The sequence below is a fragment of the Elgaria multicarinata genome, chromosome 2, assembly GCF_023053635.1.
Source record: "Elgaria multicarinata webbii isolate HBS135686 ecotype San Diego chromosome 2, rElgMul1.1.pri, whole genome shotgun sequence".
Lineage (NCBI taxonomy): Eukaryota > Metazoa > Chordata > Lepidosauria > Squamata > Anguidae > Elgaria > Elgaria multicarinata.
In genome coordinates, this window is record NC_086172.1 from 77,693,817 (window position 1) to 77,708,852 (window position 15,036).

General features: G+C 42.1%; 1 protein-coding gene across 1 annotated transcript; it reads right to left on the minus strand.

The window, feature by feature from the left end:
• Positions 1-5,448: 5,448 nt before the first annotated feature.
• GPX2 (glutathione peroxidase 2) lies at positions 5,449-10,891 on the minus strand. The gene is made up of 2 exons (XM_063118682.1): positions 10,597-10,891; positions 5,449-6,050 (listed from the first exon to the last, which is right to left on the minus strand). Exons 1-2 carry the CDS (start codon positions 10,816-10,818, stop codon positions 5,700-5,702), a joined length of 573 nt encoding a protein of 190 aa, XP_062974752.1. The 5' UTR covers positions 10,819-10,891; the 3' UTR covers positions 5,449-5,699.
• Positions 10,892-15,036: the final 4,145 nt, after the last annotated feature.

Sequence of the window (15,036 nt, forward strand, 5' to 3'; positions counted from 1 at the left end):
TAATGCTTGGCATGTTATATTCCTTTTTGTGGGGAGCGAAACAGCATTACAGTTATTCAACGATGTATAGTTCAACCATGTAAGCAGACAAACAGGCCTGGTTGTATACTGCAGCTCCTTTTTATTTCAGTCCATACTTACAATTGGAAAAATCCTGACCTACATCACCCAAAAATGAATGCTGTGGAATGTGGACTAATTGGGGGGTTCTAGCCTTATGTCAACAGTTTAGCCATAACAATCAACATTATTCCTTTGCAGATTTGTGATCTATGTGCTAATGGATTGAGCAGAGTCTCTGTAGTATATTTCAGACATTTCACCCTAATTTTCTAGTCCCGTCTGAATCTCTAAAAATAATAAATCCTTTACTGATTTTACCCTTTCTCAAAAGGTAGATTAGATCACTTTGGGTGACCTCAAACATGGTATGGACTGTTTTAAGAACCAGATGGGTTCAGGACTTGGGGTACAAACTTATGTAATTACAATAGAAGGCTGCCCTTCAATTATTAACCTTATTTGTTGGCCTTGGCTTTAGAGCTGCTCAACAAAAAAATGGGGGGAAACGGTTTCTCAAAAATATTATTGAATATGGGCATTTTGAAAACTAATTGCTCATTCACCAGCAATTCTAGGACATAAGAAATGGAAACATTCAATTGAATCCTTTTGGGAAGAGGTCATTGATAAGACTGAAGTAATTCTATGGTTTAAGCTAGAACTCTCATTTAGGGTGTGCATGCTTAAACTGAAAAAAGTCCTACAACTCCCAGCATTCCCAAGCTAGCATGGCTAGCTGGGGAATGTGGGAACTGTAGGACTATTTTCCGTCTAAACATGCACAGGAATGTGCATGTTAATCACTTTATCACTTAATCACTTTATTCTGGGATACAACCCTGCAGTTTGGACGTCCTCCTGCCCCCCAGCCATCTCCAGTGGCCAAACCTGCCATATTCTGGATTGGCAGAGCACCATTTGCAGTTGGGTATTATTTTAGAACTCTAGAAAGTACATTCTGTGCCTATTCATGAAAACTGAATTGAGGACCTTTTGGACTTGCCCATTAAGGAACAAGTCATGTATTAGATGAGGTATAAATCAGAAAAGTTCAATTTAATTTGTTCCCTAAAAGAATGTTAATCTGGATCTTCAGCCATGTGCCCCCCCCCAAAAAAAGGGCTTGCCCTCCTTCCACCCCCCATCCCTTTCCCTTTAATTTCTATTAAAACTTGTTATCCTTTTAAAATCTGATTGTATTTCTCTGGAGAATGTTGATTGGGTAGGGGAATCATGCAACGAAATGTCAACATCTTTTTTTTTACACTAAACTTATTGAAATCTCTCCTAATGTCCTGATAAATTCACTAAAATAATTAAAAAGTTGTGTGTCCCACTGGATCCTTGCTATGTTAGGACTCAAGGGCTGCTAGTTCTTTGCAGCTATTCATTAAGAAGAGGAAATTACCCTGGTGTTCTAACATTCAGCAGTTACGTGGCTGCTGCTGCATGTGTTATATACAGATTCTGGTTTCAAAATTACTGTGTTTGTAATTACTGGAAACACAATTCTACTAGAAATGCTGTGATTTCAGAACTTGGTTCCATGCAAGCAAATGAGAGATTCAGGCTGCAACTGTACACTTATCTGGGAGTAAGTCCCATTGAACTCAGTGGGACTTCTTTAACTGCATGTAGCCAAGATTTTGTGCATGTCAGGATTTGATACCACCTTTTCTAGAATGCTCTAAGGCAAAAGAAACCAGATGAAGCTATTGCCTACAGAAGCTCATGGATTGGATTTGGCTTCGAAGGAATGGCAAGGAGTCCGGTATGAACAGGCACAGAGTCATATGCAGTGTTTAGTAGCAGATGTTTACTTATTTGGTAGAGCAGTCGGCAACTATTATGAAGTTAGAATTGGTTTTTATAGCTGTATAGTGAAGGTCAGAGGTTTTTGCTACTAACAAGAGTTAGATAATGCACAGTAGCTGTCTTGCACAGTTTGTACTTTTCTCGTTGATAAGAATGCTCTCTTCTTTGTTGTGAAAAATTTCTTTCCTGCCAAGGAATTCCCCCCCCCCTTATCCTCTTTAGTGAAGGGAGGGAGGTATGTGTGTGTGTTGTGACAGTCTGAATCTACATGAGACAAGCCCTATAAAATCTTGGGCAGATTGGTTTGTTACCTGTTCTCATCTAAGGGGAGGAAGGTGCACCCCTTGCTCAAATAAACAGCCTCCTGGGATGACACCTGTTGCTTCCAGGGAACCAGAACAACTGCAACTGCAAGTTGAGGGGCATCTCTAAGCTTTTCTTGCTTTTATTATTTGCATCCATTTTCCATCAACAATCTATAATTCTTTCACACAAGTGAATAGGAGTCATATTGGTACCTTCGAATCCATTTAGTGCGGGTTCTTGCTGGATTAGGCCCCAGGTTTAAGATCGCTCATGCCACAGTAAGACTGCAATTTTATGCATGCCTACATGGGAGTAAGTCTCACTGAATTCAGTGGGAATTTTGATTAGACTTGCATGGGATTATGCAGTGTTAGCCTTTCAGATACCATGGATCTTTCTGCTTTTTTTTGGCCATAAGCTAACATGGTCATTCTTCTGGACTCTCATTTTAAAAGCAAGGGATACAAAGGGTGTGTGTGTGGGGGGGGAAGTCACTGGGCCAGCTTTTGAGGCCGAAGGAAATGAGCCGAGTTGCTGCCTGTCTCACAATGTGCAAATCCAAAAAAAGCTGGTCCAGCAAAACAAACTATCTTTACCCACATCTCTTTTGCGCCAATAAAATGTAGGCAGCCTCTATATTAGGTTTTTAAAAAAACACACAAAAAAACCCACCACTGATTTATTGTAAAGAGAGGTGATGTGCTCCTGGGTGCTAATCCTAAATTATCAAGGTATAGTAGACTATTTTGCCTCACTGGGCATGAAGGTTAAACGTAGGGATGAACAAATCTGACCTTTTTGTTTTCTCTGTTTATCATATTTACACTCTTCATTGGGAATTTTTCCAAACTTAAGTTTAGTTTGTTCTAAACTCTTGAGATTTTTTAAAAAGTTTGCATGAAAATTCATACCCATTTTTGTGAGTATGTCTCCTAATACATGCATTTTTGTATTCAATTTTGCCAGATGGGCACATTTTGAAAGCAATTTTCCTAATATTTATTTACTCATTTGATTACATTTATATCCCATCTTTTTTTTCTTCAAGGAACTTAAGGTGGCATACATAATCCTCCTCTCCATTTTATCCTCACAACAACAACCTTATGATGTAGGTTGGGCTGAGAGTCTGACTGGCCAAAGTTATCCAGTAAGCTGCCATGGCCAAGTGGGAACTAGAATCCAAAACTCCCAACTCCCAGTCCAACACTCTAACCACTGTACCACATTGACTCTGCATATAATACATTTTAATGTTGTTTTCACTAATATACACGTTTTTGTTTGCACTTTCCCCCAATGTACACATTTTTTTATTAGAAAATGCCATTGCAAAATTTGGAGAAGTGTTGATAACAATGTTGATTTGCTTATTGGTTTGAAAGTGTGAAATTAGGTAAGTTTAAATTAAAATGCAAGTTGAGCTAATTTCTCCCCCATCCCTAGTTAAAAGTACTAGAAGTCTGATGGAGTTTCCACAGGATAGGTTTTTACTGAATCATACATCCAGCTACATTTTCTCTCCAGTTCGCTTTGGCCTTTAGAAGGGAGGTTTGGAATATTATACATTTGGAAGACTACAGCTGCTTTGGCAGGAAAGAGAGTATTGTGTATCTCAGAGTTTTTGATAAGACACTGCCATCCTGTAACAGTCCTGCTATAACATAATTGCAGACAAGCTAACCTGATCTTCCGAAGTACTATTTTATACCTGTCTATCAGACATAAGTCCCACTGAGCTCAATTGGGCTTCCTCCTGGGAAGGTGGGTATAAGATTGCAACTGCAATTTGAAATGAGTAGTGGTGAGAAGAAAACGATTCGTATCTGTTAATTAAAATGCTTTTTTAAAATTTAAATTACAAAAAAACCAGTCCTGTCAGATGAAATGCTTTCTGTCATGTAGAATGCACTTGCTTTTTCATCTATTGTATTCATGTTAAGAACGTAAGAGCCATGCTGGATCAGACCAGGGGTCCATCTAGTCCAGCATTCTGTTCACACAGTGGCCAACCAGCTGCCAGTGGAAACCCACAAGCAGGACATGTCCCACAGCACCCTCTCGCCCATGTTCCCAGCAACTGGTTGTACATAGCCATACTGCTCTGATACTGGAGGCAGCATATAGCCATCAGGACTAGTACCCATTAGTACTATTATGTTGCTAATTATAAACTTTGAAATCTCATGGCTTTGGTAACCTCATTTGTAAGCACTCTGCCTTTTAATTTGGAAGCCTCAGCTTGACTGAAAAACTTGAAACATCAGTGTTGTTTACAGGGCCCAAGTCAAGATTAACATGTCAGATCTTTAAAACAGTTTAGACCTTTGCCTCAGGGATCACATCCTTGCTTCTCAATTCCTTTTTATGACATGGTCAAGCAGGACCCCTCTGTTGCCTCATAACCATGGAATTGCCCCTACGGAACCAATAATGGCCAATTTTTAAAATTGGAGTGGGGAACCTGTGGCCCTCCAGAAGTTGTTTGACTTCAGGGCAGGATCTACACTACTGCTTTATAACAATATTGACAACTGTCAGGGCCCAGGGCACACTCCATATACAGTTTTCAAACCACTTTCAAAGTGTTATATCCTGCTTGGTGTAGATCTGGCCCAGATCCCATCCCCCAGCCAGCATGGGCAATGGTTAGGAAGCTGTTCAAACACATCTGGAAGGCTGCAAGTGCCTCACCCCTGCTGTCCATTTTCCAGGAGAATAATTTTCCTGCTGTCAATTTTCCAGTAGCTTTGTGTATGTTGGCAGGGTGGTGTGGCTGGTGTGCTAGTCTAAAAGTTGGTGTGAGGTAATTGTAATTGGATACCACATTTTGCTCTTCAGAGAATATTTTAGCCTAGTGAGGGTTACTGTTTACAAGGCTTGAAGTGCTTATGTGGGGAGGGATAAGAAACTGAAGTTGTTGTTTATTACATTTCTATACTGCCCCGTGGCTGAAGCTCTCTATGCAGTGATTCTACCTGATCTTGTATGCGCTGCTTTGTATGAATGCCAACATTTATGGGAAGCAAGAAGAGAGCACCCAAAGCAAGAAATGGGAAAGAGCTGAGGTTTGGCTTTTTTAGTATCAGCTGGGAAGGAAAAGTAATAATTTTAAAGGGAGGGGGTTTATTAGGTGGCTGTGGGATAAGAAAACACAGAGGGGTGTGTGGGGTTCTTCAACTCATTTATTTGACTCATGACATAAATAGTGCCCAGCAAGCAAGGGCCAAGGAATCAGCACCTTTACATTTCTCAGGCCCCCTCCTTTGAACTTTAAGAGGGCACCGTCACTCGGTAAAAGTCTGATGCTGGCTCTGTCAGGAGCTAGGGCAAAGCACCTCATACACTGAGCAAAAGAGGGAAGAGAAGGGAATTGGGCCCTGGATATTTCTAAAGGTGGGCAGTGAGGGGGAGCTCATGATCACAGCACAGGGAATTTCTAGCCATTCGTCTGACCCGCCTTGCTACATAAAGGCTATTGGAATCATCTCTGGAGCACCAGTTGGTTCTTCCTCTTATTTGGCAAGCTTCAGGAGACGCTGGATGTCAGGCTCTACATTGGTGGTGAGGCATCTGGGGCTGTAGCGCTTGAAAGGCTCTCCCTCAGGCCCCACCAGGAACTTCTCAAAGTTCCAGGAAATGTCGCTGCGGTGCACAGGGCTCCACGTGATGAACTTGGGTTCCATCAGGAGGCAGGAGGGGTTGTCGTCTGGGTAAGGAAGTTTGTCCTTCAGATAGGCAAAGACAGAGTGGGTGTTTTTGCCATTCACCTCACATTTCTGACAGAGAGTGAAGTTGGGTTCAAACCCAGACCCAGGCCGCACATATTTCAAGCTGTTGAGGATCTCTTCATTGGTGCAGTTCTCCTGTTGGGGTGAAGCGGAAAGCACATAACGATAAATGGAACTCCATGTACAAAGTGTCAGTATTGGTCTGTTCTGTGTTTCTCATAATGGTGGGGAAACTGTGGCCCTCCAGATGTTGTTGTTATTATTTTTATTTGTATCCCATATTTTGCCCAATACTGGATGTTGTTGGGCTCCAACTAAAATAAACCCCAGCCAGCATAGTCAATGGCCAGCAATGGTGGCAATTGTAATCCAATAACATCTGGATGGTCACAGGCTCCCCACATCTTTTTTAATGGTATCCGTGCAGCAACTTAAGCACAACCTTGAACCTTTGGTTCATGTTCTCCACAAATGCGCAATTGAACTGACTTACGTGAAAATGTTTTCCCTACAGGGGCAGAGGCTCACATATTTTTATTGCATTTTTATATCACCCAATAGCCGAGGCTGTCTGGGCAGTTCACAATTAAAACCATAAAATACAACATGACAAGACTCAATATACAAGTTTAAAAGCAGCGTGTAAAAGAAGCAGTTACAGCCCAGGAAAAGCCTAGGTGAAAAGATCTGTTTTCAGGAGGCATTTAAAAGTTGTTACATTTTCTGCCTCCCAACCTGCAGGAGGGAAGGTTTTCCTGAGGGTAGGGGCTGCTGCTGCGAAGGCCCAAGAGGTGCACAAAATTCTGGAAGGGGCTCCTTAGAACAGGTGTGGGAACTAGGTTAGTTTCAAGGTAAGTGTTTGATATATACCTTTGTAAGGGATATTGCGTTTCTAATGTACTCCCTTCATTTTGACTAGGAAGACTAAGAAAGCTTTTCCTCTTCGTTTAGCATATTGGAGTAGTCCCACTACAATTTCCTCATCTGGTAATGGCTCTTCTCTTTAGAGGAACAAGGGCTGACGGATGCCCCAGGCACTAGCTCAGCCAATGGCTTTTATTTCTCTTTCAGATCCTTTGGAGGTCAAGAAGATTATCTAGATGAGACTGTGTGGAAGATTCTACTTTGGGAGGGAAGGTTTGGGCCCTTCTAAAGTTCTGTGATTCTGGCAAGGGCTAGAATTGGGGCTGCTGCACTTTTAATAGTTGTGTAAATGGAGAATTTCAGCAGGTGTATCCCTGTTTTGCAACTGGCCACTTCAGACTTGCCTGTTTTAGGATCATCTAAAAGAATTTAATCTTATACTTGTTAACTCAGAAAGAAATCCTACTTTGTTTAATGGGGCTTGCTCCCAAATAAATGAATATAACATTGCAGCCTTGGAGAGGCAAATAACATTGCTGCAAATCACTCCTGCATCTGAAAACATCTTTGCAGAATACATACATCTAGCGGCTGACTGATGAGGCATAATTTGCAGAGCCACTTCTACCGTCTCTGCTGCCTGTAGCGAAGGAGCCCATGCTGTGCATAATATAACCAGAGAAGCAATGCATAAATAAGTAGGGGAGATTGCAATCCAGGGCACCTGACATGGCTATCAATGGATTGAGGGCCAGCTCCACACCTGATGCAAGGTGTTACAGTTTTGGTGTCCAATGGAACATATCTTCCCATAGGTACCTTCCCACACCCTAAGGTCATTTTTAAAGGCCATTCTGTAAGTCCCCCCCTCATTCTGCAGCTTGGAGGGTGGCGCCTAGAAAGAGGGCCTTCTCCATAGCAGTGACTCTTGTAATGGAATGTTCTCCCCAGGGAAATTTGCCTGGTGTCAATGCCATTTTCTTTCCATCACCAAGTTAAAACTTTCTTGTTCTCTCAGGCCTTTTAAATCTTTGCTATTTTGATCCCTGCTGTTCATCGGAGGTTCTTCACTCCTGTTTATTCCTTGGCTGCTTTTATGTTCTATTTTGTACTATATTTAATCAGGTGTGTGTGTATGTGTGTTTGTTTTATCATGCTGGCTTTATATCTGCTTTGTTTTAAAATTATGTTGATTTTATATTGTATTGATTTAGAGCTTTACATTTTATTCTGTTTTAAAAGGACATTGCCTAGAGAATTTTATAGGAATCTAATAAACATAATAAAATATTAAAATTAATCATTAGTGCTACTAAGGAACCACCACCACCCTGCCCAACCGGCATAGATCACCATAGTTTCCTCTGGAATCAATGTAATTGTTCCAGCCTAGGTTGAAGACTTTTTAGTAGACTTCCCAGTTAATTTCTTCTTTAGAGTGGTTCCTAAATCAAAAAGGCTTCCCTAATATGCATCCCATAATATCAAACATTACTGCTATTTTATTAAGGGCTAAACAATAGAAGGAAAAGAAAGGAACCTCTCGTGCAAGCACTGAGTCATTACTGACTCTTGGAGGGATGCCAGCTTTCGCTGACGTTTTCTTGGCAGGCCTTATATAGTGGGGTGGTTTGCCGTTGCCTTCCCCGACCGTTATTACCTTTCCCCCAGCTAACTGGGTACTCATTTTACCGACCTCGGAAGGATGGAAGGCTGAGTCGACCTGAGCCGGCTGCCTGAAACCAGCTTCCACTGGGATCGAACTCAGGCCGTGGGGAGAGGTACAGCTGCAGAAACTGCTGCTTTACCACTCTGCGCCACACAAGGGTCAGTAAACAATAGAATATTACCCAAATATACCTGAGGATACCTGCGAAAGTGCCTTCTCCCTTACTAACCTATCCAGGTCACTGAGGTCATCAGATGGCAGGCTCTTGGTGGTTCCACATGGACCTATGACCCGATTGGAGTCTGTGAGGTGGCCCCTTTGCATGGAATCCCTGCCTTTGGAAGTCAAGCAGGCAGCAACAATGGCCCCGTTCAGATAACACACTAAACCATGCTGCTTAACCATGAAATGGTTAATGGAATGCATAATGCATTCCACTAACCATTTTGTGGTTAAGCAGCATGATTTAGCGTGTTGTCTGAATGGGGCCATTGTGTTGCTTCCGGTGCCTCCTGAAAACATTGTTATTCCAGGAAGGCTTCCTTGAGTGACCGGCTGTGGGTTTACCAGAACTCCATTTCTTTTTTAAAATAGTATTTATTTTAACATGGTGTTTTTATTCTTTTATCTTATCTGTATTGTTCACTGTTCCAAAATCTGTCTGGATGTGGAGCAGTATACAGAGGTTGTAAAATAAAAATGTCCAAATATTTTCCTACTGCTCTAAGAAAAGTCTCCTAACCTATATGGAGCATCTATTATCAGCCAAAATAGTATTCAGAAGTACTCTGCAATTAGTCTCTCATGCCCAGCATAAAATTACCAACATTGTAATAACCTAGGTCTTCCATTAAATTGCTGGCCATCGAATGTATCCAATAAAAATCTCCAGTTTATTATGTCTTCAATGCACATATGCTAATTGTTACTTCAGGGAGGGCCTCTGTGCCTTTAAAAGCTTGATGGCAAAGAAAAGTTTAGCCAATATACAGTTTCCCCCCCTCCAATGGCTGCAGGAATGAAAGAAATTACATCTCATGGATTTTGTTTTGTTTGCAAAAGTGTAGGAGCACCGTTGAAGGCTAGACAAAGGCAACCAGAAAGAGGGTCTTTTTGGTTGTGGCCCCCTACCCTTGGACTTCTCTCTCTCCTGCAGTATGACAGATGACAACCCTGATGTTGTTCTGGTGCCTGGTGAAGGCATATTTATTTAACCAAGCATTTGCTGATTTTAATGCCTTGCTTTGTTAGATTTTCTGCTTATTGTGGATTTTTATTTCAGTTTTAGTCATTTTAATTAATATTGTACCCTGCCGTGGAATTTGTTAATGACCTTTTAGGCCCCTTCCAGCTCTACTATTCTATGATTCTAAATATTTTAAATAATAAATAATGCCTTGTCATTTCTGTATATGTTTCCCCACGGTATCCAGTGCTGTAGGTGGTTGTTAGGATGATGCTGGTTAGCCTGCTTATCCAAAAGCTGGATGACTCATCCATATTTTAAATAACATGTCAGTTCCTTCGATGCAAAACCACCCTCTTCAAAAAAGGAAAAGGACAAGGACCTGTGTGCAACAAAGCCCCATATCTAAATTACCTATGCATCTCTAAATAGTAGAGCCAGAATAAGTTATACTTTAGCAATTGCATGATTTCTGAACATCCTGCAGGACTGGACAACTCTTTGGAAGTTATGCTCTGGCCATCACAGTGCATCTTTCAGATAATTACAATCCCATAGGAGGTAAGTTCTGAACATGCCTCCTATAGAATACTATAATGTTGGAAGGGTGCTGTTGCACCATGTCCTGCTTTGTTGGTCCCTGGTCGACAGCTGGTTGGCCACTGTTTGAACAGAGTTCTGGACTAGATGGACCCTTGGTCTGATCCAGCATGGCCCTTCTTATGTTCTTACAATGTTTGTTCCAGTGGAAGTCCCCTTAAGTTTAAATGGGTCTGCATTCCCCAACTCCTCAGCAAGTGTGCATAGCACAGGAGCTCTGATTTCTAGGAGTTTAAGGAGTCAAGAGGGAACAACTGCAACCTTCTGGAAGATAGAATCTTGCAGTTGCAAGGGAAAGGGTTGAGATGGATCCCTCTATTGCAAAGAAGAGGACTGGAGCTGGAACAAATTAAGTCACTTACCTGGTAGCCAAACTGGTTGCAAGGGAAACCCAGTACAACCAGCCGTCGAGGATATTTGCTCTGCAGCTGGTTCATTTGGGTGTAGTCCCTCACCGTTGTGCCTCAGAGGGAGGCCACATTCTCTATCAAGACAACTCTCCCCCGGAAATTGTTGAAATCCACTTTCTCCCCTTGGAGGTCAGTGGCACTGAGATCATAGAAGGATTTGGCTATGGGAGTCATTGCTGCAAGGACCAAGGGATGCCAGTGAACCCCTTGCAGGTACAGTTGCTTGCTTAAAATGCTTCTCCGTGTGCTCCTGCGATTGGCTGCACCCAAAGGCCTTTTTCCCTGGTGTGAGGTGCAGAAAGCGGAGCCCGTTCCATGTTATCGATCCAGCTCTTTACTGATTCGGAACAAAGCAGGTCAGGCCACCGTGTCTTCCGTTGCAAGCCAGTACAGCTCAGGAAGGATATCCAAGCCACTGTGATACTTAGGCCAATGCTCAATAATTCATACTGCTTAAGACTTGAAGAATGACAGCACAATCCAACGCATGTTGCTCAGAAGCACGTCTGACTGTGTTCCATTGTGCTTACTCCCTAGTAAATGTGTTTAGGATTGCAGCCTGAGATGGGAGGGCAGGGCAAGAAATGGAAATTAGAGTAGCTTGTTGCTACTGTGACAGCACTCAAGAGTCCTTAACAGAGGTCAAGTCATTGTGAGGCTGGGCACAACGACAGGCTCTGCTACAGGGTATTCCACAGATGAAACTGAAGTCTCCAGCACAGAGCTATCTGCAAGATGAAATTAAAACTAGAATGCTCATCGATACTCTCTCTCTCTCTGTTAATGGAGGTGGGCATACTTCAAGAAATGAATTCTGTTTTAAAGAATGTGTAGCCTAAATAGGGAGAAAAAATGTATTTGAAGTGTGTTTATTCCCCCGATTCTAGCACAATCTTTAGCTGCCATAAAGTGGAGAGGATTCAGCAGGGAAAAACAGGACAGAATTTAGAATTCTCATGGCAAAGGAGAAAATGCTGAAATAACTGTGTATGTGTGGTTTATATCCCTTTCTCCTAGCATAGGCATGGCCCAGTTTAAATATACCAGTTTTAAATATCTAATCCGTCCAGTGAAGTTTAAAGCTGTTGGAATTTGAGTAAGGCGGGGTTATGTTTAAGAAAAGATCAACAGATCTTTTTGGAACAATAGATTTTGCTTTTGTAGCATGGTGCTGTTATGGAAGGACAGTGGATTGTATGACACTGTTAAATCCAAAAACAAAATGCCTGATAAATATAATACAGAGATGAGATCATCAAGGCTGTGGGGTTCTGCAACCTTCAACTGCTTGGTGGGTGGTGATTACTTGAAATTTATGGCTATAGAAGAGGCTGCTTGAAATAGTAAAGCGGCAGTAGGGAGACTATGGCTGCGTTCAGTCAACACAATAATCAATGGTGGGGTAATAACCAACCCGACAGTTGTTTATCTAGGAAGTACTCCCCACACAGCATAATAACTGTGGTGTGGATTAGGATCAGTGTTGAGTTGACTATTAGTCCATGCTGAGTTGACTCACTCATCCCCCGCCCTGTCTCCCCCCTCAGTCCTCCCACTAGTATTCCATCAGCCATTGCTGCTGCTGGCTGGATTAGAGTGGCAGATGCCACTTTGACTGCTCCTGCCTTGCGACTCTGTGGCTGACAAAATAGCCAACGGTGGCCAAGGAAATAACCAATGGTGCCCTCCACATGACACAATAGCCAATGGTGGTTCAAATAGCCAACTCTGCACAGCATTGGTTATTTGGGCCAAATAATCAACTGTTGGTTAAAAAAACTCCCAGCACACAACACAATAACCCATGGTGGGTTAAATAACCAACCGTTGACTCCTTAAACCACTGTTGGTTATTGTGTTGTCTGAATCCAGTCAGTGTGGCGTGTGGTGGGGTGGAAGAGTTGCTGCTGCATGGCATAACTGGAGGGATGACTGAAGTCTGAAATGCTGGACACCTCATGGTAGTCAGTTAAGTAGAGGAGCTCAGAGAAAGCATCCCTCTCTGAAGCAATGTATGTTTCTCAGCCATTTCTCCAAGGTGTACTGGTGAAACATCCCATTTGATAGTCTGTTAAAGAGGTCAATGAACAGGGTACAACAACTGTCACATGTTGGCGTTCCTGCAGGTAAATCATCACTCTCTCCCTATTCAGACACTAACGATGATGAAGAACCTGCATTTCACACACAATGCAAAAACTACAGGAGAAAGTAGCAGATTCTTTGAGAGCCTTTGTGGCAAAAGGAACCGTTGATGTTGACAGCAAATCGGTCACCTACAAGACAGTAGGCTGGCATTCAAGCTAGTACCTATGTGAACCAACCAACCAACCAACCCATCTGAGCAATAGCAGCCTTAATTGATGCTAAGCATTGCCAGCCATGATAAATACAGCTATCATCATGTGAAGATACAGCTCTCTAAAGTAATAGCTCTGTGTGGGTTGAGCAAGCAGAACATCTATCACATGGAATCAGGGGAATACACACAGGTGTCTGCTCATGTAGTACTGTGTAATAAGTTATTAGGCTTACTGTAAAATATAAAAGGCTATTTTTGTGTAACTAGTTTTACATGTGATGCCACCTTGGTTATGTGAGAAGAGTAGATCAGATGAATACTACCTAAAACATCTTCTATCAGATCAGAATCCTCAGGTTACGCTAAAAGTGGCCAGTTTTTGTGTGGCTGCCATAAGCCAACAGAAATTGATGTTGAAGAGTTTTATTGCTGAACGATAATATTTTAGATTCAGGCTGAAACTGCTGTGTTTTTATGTATGTATTTTATTGTATGCATTGTATCAGAGTGTTTAATACTGTTACTGATTATGCTTTCTGCTGTACTGGTCTGTGACCGAAATAAATAAACTGAAACTGAAAACTGTAAGATATAAAAGGCTATTTTTGTGTAACTAGTTTTACATGTAATGCCACCTTGGCTATGTGAGGAGAGTGTGTTTCCATATACCATGTGCAATTCATATTTCTATGCCTTGTTCCAACAGATGCAGATCTTCCCCCTCAATAGCTTTTTATTGGCTGGCAAGGCGTGTTCTGCTATGAAAATTGTAGCACAGTATTTTGAAAGAAGTAAAATTGCCTCCCAGTGCTACTGTGCACATCCCCTAGATAATGAAAACCTCTAATGAGAATTCTGCTTCTCCTGGCACCAGGCACATGTTGAATTATTAACAGCTGGATCAGATTGCTGGTGAGCTCAAGGAGAGGAAGGTAGGGCACGTAACCAGAGTACAGCCATCAGAGATAATTTTCTAAAAGGAAAAAAATGGAAGGAACTGTCCTGAGGCAAGTTTCTCCAGTGGTTGGCCAAAGCATCCCAAGATCACCAAGGGCTGAAGAACAATTTTGTCTAGCTCAAAATGGCTATGTCAGCAATTGCCTGAGCTTCTCAATATGAGCATTACCTATGCTACAGACCACACAACCAGACTCAGAACTCTCTCCCTGAATCTAGTGCACCAAAGAGGTCACAAGCCAGTTCAGGCTTGAGCTATCTGATCTCTGAGGGCCAGCCCAGTTTTCTTGTGTATACCCAGGTGGGGCAATTCATAACATACCTCCACCCCACTGAGAGAAGACATGTGGACACCTCTGGTGGTGGCTCATTATCTACAGTCAATTCTGGTCCATTATGTGCAGAACACGAGTTATAGACATGTATCAAGGGTGCATCTCCTTCCCCTTCAAAACCACTCATACTTCTGAAAAGCTGGGCAGTGAGGTGTACTAGGCTGTAGTCCAGGGGTGGGTAGCTGTGGCCCTCCAGATGATGTTGGACTACCATCTCAGACCATTGGCTGATGGGAGTTGGACTCTTGACATCTTGAAAGCCAGTTTTCCCACTTCTCCTCTTGATGGTCATCCACGTCTCACAACATATAGGAAAGATGAGACAGAGTCAACCTGATCTACATCCCTTCTTTTCTCTTTCCTATTTGTAATCTATGGGCTTGTCATGATAGTTTGAGGTACAGAGGGTTTAACAGCATGCCATTGTCCTGAAGCATCTGCACAAGAACATATAAATACATATTTTTAATGTTCAAATGGTATCATTTTGAATTGGGCCAATACAATACCAAAAATTAATGATAACCCCAGGATTTTGTCAGTTATAGATTGTCTCACGTGAGTAGAGCTAATCCTTACCTGCCCCTGATCAGAAATAATGGTGCTAATGCATGTACTCATTTCCCCATCTCATCTGCTTCTTTGGTTCATTTCTTGTGCAGGTGAACTTACTTGCAACACAAATTAAACTGTATCCATTCTAAATGAGCTGTGTGCTCACAAATTCAGTTTTCTGAATGCAGTGGGAAGGGTTTGCAACTTGACCACCTGAGTTCCCTCCAAGTAATGTTCTCAGCA